Below are 6000 nucleotides of genomic sequence, written 5' to 3' on the forward strand. Positions count from 1 at the left end.
TGACATTACTTAACGATCCTTTTACAAAGGGCCACGGTGGGCTTGTTAAGTCTTGATTGAGTGCTCACAGAGTCCCAACCACGCTCGTTAAGTCTTGATTGACTTAGAGACTCGTGAGCGAGTAGCGTCTATTTGAAAAAGAACCATCAGCTATCATATCATAGAAAAGAAGATACTCTTTGATTTTCTTTGAAGTTTTCAAGAGTATCATTTAGCCAACATTTTGGAGTGTTGCTAACACTTTCCTTTTACTAAAGGCAACAAAAAAGCGTGTGAAGACAACCAAAAACGAGTAAGGACATAATCGTACTCAGGCTTGCTTTTTGACGAGCCTAATGAAATTAAAAAAAACGTGTAAAGACAACCAAAAATGAGTAAGGACGTAATCATACTTAGGCTTGCTTTTCTACAGGCCAAAGTAGTTCTTGATAAAAACAAAATTTTCAACCACTCAATATATGGATAATTTCTCAATCGGCTGGGTTTTGGTTCCCAAAATGTGTACTACATGCAGGTTTTATAACTAAAATATATAATAAATGAATCCTTAAAGTTTAACAGTTTTATAACTGAAAACTTTCTCATTATAATTTAAAGAGGAAATTGACCATTTTAAAAATATATTTTTCTAGAAATTTAAATAATTTGAAGAGGAAATTGACCATTTTGAAAAAGTGTTTCTTTATAAATTTTACAAAATATAACTCAAACTTAAAGAGATTCTTCTCGTTCTCCACAAATTTGAGCAAATTTTAGGCTACGTCGAACCTGCCCACCTTGATTGACTCACAGAATCGTGAGCGAGTAGCGTAAGCCCAAGTTCATCAATTGAGCATTTTATAAGGCCCATCACATCGCAAGAAAGTGCTGCTGACAACGAAGGACATGAAATTTCTGCTCTCTTGGGTTCTAGCTGGAGCCAGGGGAGCCAGGTTTCCCATGCTCAATCTGCAGTGACTCGCACCACCACCAGTGAAATAGCCCTACAGACTATCCCCGCCCGTCACAGATTACCTACCACTCTTATGAGTGGGTGGAGGCATATAATCAGAGATCCTACAGTGGGTGATGTTTATATCCTTTTTATTAATATCTTTGAGGAAAATAATTTCAAAATTCAAAAATTTAAAATTTTAGTTATAAAACCGATTTACCTATGAATTTTAGTCTTGATTGAGTGCTCACAAGGTCACAACCACGCTCGTTAAGTCTCGATTGACTTAGAGAGTCGTGAGCGAGTAGCGTCTATTTGAAAAAGAACCATCAGCTATCATATCATAGAAAAGTAGATACTATTTGATTTTCTTTGAAGTTTTCAAGATTATCATTTAGCCAACATTTTGGAGTGTTGCTAACACTTTCTTTTTACTAAGGCAACAAAAAAACGTGTGAAGACAACCAAAAACGAGTAACGACATAATCATACTCAAGCTTGCTTTTTGACGAGCCTAATGAAATTTAAAAAAACGTGTAAAGACAACCAAAAATGAGTAAGGACATAATCATACTTAGGCTTGCTTTTCTACAGGCCAAAGTAGTTCTTGATAAAAACAAAATTCTCAACCACTCAAAATATGGATAATTTCTCAATCTACTGGGTTTTGGTTCCCAAAATGTGTACTACATGTAGGTTTTATAACTAAAATATATAATAAATGAATCCTTAAAGTTTAAGAGTTTTTTATAACTAAAAACTTTCTAATTATAATTTAAAGAGGAAATTGACCATTTTAAAAATATATTTTTCTAGAAATTTAAATAATTTGAAGAGGAAATTGACCATTTTGAAAAAGTGTTTCTTTATAAATTTTACAAAATATAACTCAAACTTAAAGAGTTTCTTCTTGTTCTCGAGCAAATTTTAGGCTACGTGGAACCTATCTTTGTCCTTGATTGACTCACAGAATCGTGAGCGAGTAGCGTCTTCAGCGTTGGCTCTAATTTTATATAAACGGCGATGTCCTCGGTTTTCTTAATTCGGCTGTTGTTTTCCATGGAGCACTGGATGTCTTTTGGAGTGTTCCTGCTGCTGCTGGGCTATTGGGCGTGCAGCAGTCTAAATTGGGTAGCTGCTGCCCCCGGCCCTTGCAACTCCACCTCACAAACTTGCGGGAATATGATCATTCCCTATCCGTTTGGGATGTCGAGTGAATGCGGGCTGCGGGGCTACAGGATCTCGTGCAAGCTCAATCCAAGCTATGGCACGGGCCTACTGCCCTTCCTCCAGGTGGGCACGGCCTCCACCCAAGAGCTACAGGTGCTGAGTTTCCTCTACGGCAACAACATAGCCGTAAACTCTACCGAGCTTAAGGCCATGCCCACTCCTCATAACTGCGGCAAATCAGATGGCTACGCTGAGGCTTCCTTGGAGCTCCCTTCCAGTGGGCCTTTCGTCCTCTCCGATGATAACTTCTTTGCCGTGATCGGATGCCGATCCCAAGGCTCCTGTGTCGCCTCGTCTTCCAACAACGTCTCTTCCAACGCCTTGTCGTTCACTTCGACTATGAATTGCAGCACTGATTACTACAATAATCAGTGCAGCACTGATTGCTACAATCAGCGGTGTCTGATCAGAAACAGGTCGACAGATTATTTCTATGATGATGGACCTTTCTATGATGATGAACCTTTCTATTACCCCTGCGACTGCTGTCTCCAACGCATACCGCGTGGCTCTCGGCACCTCCACCTCAGCTGTGGAAATGGAGTAGCCTCCCCAGACTTCCCTGGTGTCTGTGGATTCTCCACTGTGCTCAGCCCTTACACCCCCAATCTACCGGGCGATGTCCTGGTCATATCATGGGCTCTCATTCTCAGCGTTTCGGAGAACTGCTCTACGGTAAAGCACAGGTCGGATTACGCTTGCTCTAATGAGGCGGAGTGTCTTTATGATCCATGGGTGCCCGGTTATACTTGCCGTTGCCCCTCGAATTATGCAACAGGGGATGGATACAGGAATGGTAAAAACCGTGAACCCAAGAAACCATACAATGCTTCGACATCCCTTCTATTTCAGGTTACTCTTAACTTGTGTTTTTTTTGACATTTTAGGCGATGATAATACTACTGATTTGCTCGTCCTAGGGAATATAATACTACATATTCTTGGTAAGCGAGTGCCATAGATTATAATTTGTACCACACTACTGTTGAAGCCCTAGTCTAAAGTCATCAAAATTAACGTTGCGCAGTTATTCTATCAATTGCCTTCATCATCACCGTAGTCATTTTCATCGTCCGCTGGTCGAGAAGAGCTCGCAGACGGAAGCAACAGAGAGAGGACAATTTCCATCGCAACGGAGGTGAAGAGCTGCGGTCCATGCTATTTTCTGAAGATGAGCTGAGGAGAGCCACAAACAACTTCTCTCGGGAGCATGAGCTCGGAAGAGGGGGCTATGGCACGGTTTATTGGGGCAGCCTAATCAACCACGGCAAGGTGGCCATTAAGAAACCCAAGCACATGGAGGATGCGGACAGGGAAGAGGACCAAATTAAATCCTTTGTGTCCGAGATACTCCTGTTAGGGAAGACCGTGCATGAAAATGTTGTCAGGCTATTGGGCTGCTGCGTAGAGACCCGAGTGCCTCTCCTTGTGTATGAATTTGTGGAGAATGGAACACTCTGGGATCACTTGCATCCAGGCAAAGACCCCGCCCAAAGAAGCCTGCTAGGGTCGAGCTGGGGGAGACGGCTTGGCATTGCGGTGAACACCGCTAAGGCACTTAGTTATCTCCACAAGATGAGCCCACCTATTCTTCATCGGGACATAAAGTCCACCAACATCCTCATCGACATGTCCTACAACCCCAAGGTGGCCGACTTTGGAGCCTCGCGTTTCCTCACCTCCGGCGCGACCCACCTCACCTTCGCCGCAGTGGTAGGCACCCATGGCTATCTGGACCCTGAGTACCACCTCAGCTGCCAATTCACTAATAAAAGTGATGTGTATAGTTTTGGTGTTATCTTGCTTGAGCTCATCTCGGCCATGCCAGCGGACCTTGGCACAAAGCTAGGGATTCTCGCCCATCACTTCCAGACTCGTTTTAGAGCTGGGAAGCTGACATATCTCATCGACCCTCGATTAAGCACACACCCAAACGTCTTGGCATCCATCCAAGCTGTTGCACAGCTAGCAATCCATTGCTTGGCTATGCAGGGGCATCAAAGGCCCACAATGGAAGAGGTGCATGGCAAGCTGCAGGAGATCCAATCTAAGTGGACATTAGTGGATGAGGTGGTGGAACTTTCTAGTCAAAGCCCAAGTTCATCAATTGAGCATTTTATAAGGCCCATCATATCGCAAGAAAGTGCTGGTGACAACGAAGAACATGAAATTTCATCTCTCGTGGGTTCTAGCTGGAGCCAGGGGAGCCAGGTTTCCCATTCTCAATCTGCAGTGACTCGCACCACCACCACCAGTGAAATAACCCTTGCTTCTTTACAGACTATCCCCGCCCGTCACAGATTACCTACCACTCTTTGATTAAATCCTACAGTGGGTGGAGGCATATAATCAGAGATTGGCGGTCTCCCATCCATCTCCTCCATTCCCAATCCTTCAGCGAGAGATGGTGCATGGAGGTTCTGTTCACATATCTTTAGCCTGTAAAATGTTTTGAGTTTCGAATACTATTTCTTTTCATCGTCTTTGTTTACTTTATTGGTTTGCATCCAAAGGAGATCAAAATCACTTCCCTAAGATTTCTCTCTCCTTTTTATCATGTAACTGTAAAATTTAAATACGGCTAGAGCAAAAATCCCGCCTATTTAAGCTTGTGAGACAAAAAGATATAAATAACTTTTCATACATTTTGGACTATCTAAGGGAAAGAAAGTAGTATTAGGTGACGTCTCTTTGTTTTTTCCTACTAGGTCTTTAGAGTAAGTATAATTATTTAAAGTTATAGGTTAGGCATGGTTGGATTCATGAGCATCAGTCCACCAAAAAAACACAATTCTAGTGTATTTGTACTAGCACAATAATAAAAAAGAGCTAAGATTTTAAGGAGCTCTTATTTTAATGAAATTTTTTCATATATTTTAGTTATAAAACTGGCATATTGTGGAGATCTAGGAAACAAAAACGTGATAGATGTAAGAGTTGTCCTTATTTTGATTGGTTGAAAAATATGGTTTTTTCGACCATTGTTGGTTTGAGTGGTGAATAAAAGGACCGTGTACTTTATATAAGGAATGGTCATATGTAAAAAAGTGTATTGAAACTCTTTTTTTAGGGGTTGAGAGAAGTGTTTTAGCAGTTTTGTGCAATATTTACAACACATCAATATGTTAGAAAAGATGTTAAATGTGGCTTCTTGAAAGAATGGAAAATCATGGTAGGCTAGGATTATGTGTAAAAATATAAGGGGAATGTTAGTAATATGTTAATGTGTGTGTTTCATTTAACATGCCATTCAACAACAAGGTTAGACGTTACTGAGTAAGTCAAAAGCTATGTAGCAAGGTGAAAGGGAATACCTTCATTTACACGTACCACCCATATCATCCATCCATATACCTACATCAAACATGCACCCTCGCATGTTCACTATGTAAAAAACCCATACAACATGTGTGTTCAAGGGCCCTAAAACTACGAATTTTTATAACTTATATGCATCCAATATGTAAATTTAGATCTGATGATAAAAGTACCTCTTCTATGGAAAATTTCATAACTTTTTGAATCAACATACTGCTTAAGTATGTAAAATTTCCATAACTCCACAAAAAAGAATTCTATTGCTGAAACGTGTGTGCCATCTTACAAGTTCCTTAGTGAACTCCCTGGGACATGCACTAGATGTGTAGAAGTTGGGGTTTTACAACATGCGCTCTCTTCGTCTAATCACTTTTCTGAGGGAAGAGATTTTTGGTAGGCCCCTAAGAGGTTTGAGTGCTCCTAGAAATAGACCTCATCCATCCATTTTGAGTCCAAATATGTAAAAACCCCATACAACATGTGTGTTCAAGGGCCCTAACTACAGATTTTTATAACTT

The 6000-nt window shown here is 41.0% G+C and overlaps 2 protein-coding genes across 3 annotated transcripts in view; both read left to right on the forward strand.

Annotated features, from left to right (window-relative positions):
* LOC147606991 (wall-associated receptor kinase-like 6) overlaps positions 1-4644 on the forward strand; it is a 52106-nt gene extending 47462 nt beyond the window's left edge. Inside the window, exons 2-4 of one of the 2 annotated variants that reach the window (XM_086791100.1) lie at positions 3052-3108; positions 3192-3708; positions 3747-4052. In XM_086791100.1, coding sequence (XP_086647226.1) covers positions 3052-3108; positions 3192-3708; positions 3747-3906 — 734 coding nt within the window. In that variant the 3' untranslated portion in view covers positions 3907-4052. Of the gene's footprint in view, positions 1-3051; positions 3109-3191 lie in introns of both variants that reach the window. The other variant, XM_086791099.1, reaches the window with a different exon arrangement.
* LOC147606992 (uncharacterized) lies at positions 1862-3043 on the forward strand. Its single transcript, XM_086791123.1, has one exon. It carries the CDS (start codon positions 1958-1960, stop codon positions 3041-3043), a length of 1086 nt encoding a protein of 361 aa, XP_086647249.1. The 5' UTR covers positions 1862-1957.
* Positions 4645-6000: the final 1356 nt, after the last annotated feature.

Source organism: Cibotium barometz, chromosome 56 (assembly GCF_041138505.1).
Source record: "Cibotium barometz isolate CiBa-2024 chromosome 56, ASM4113850v1, whole genome shotgun sequence".
Taxonomy (NCBI): Eukaryota; Viridiplantae; Streptophyta; class Polypodiopsida; order Cyatheales; family Cibotiaceae; genus Cibotium; species Cibotium barometz.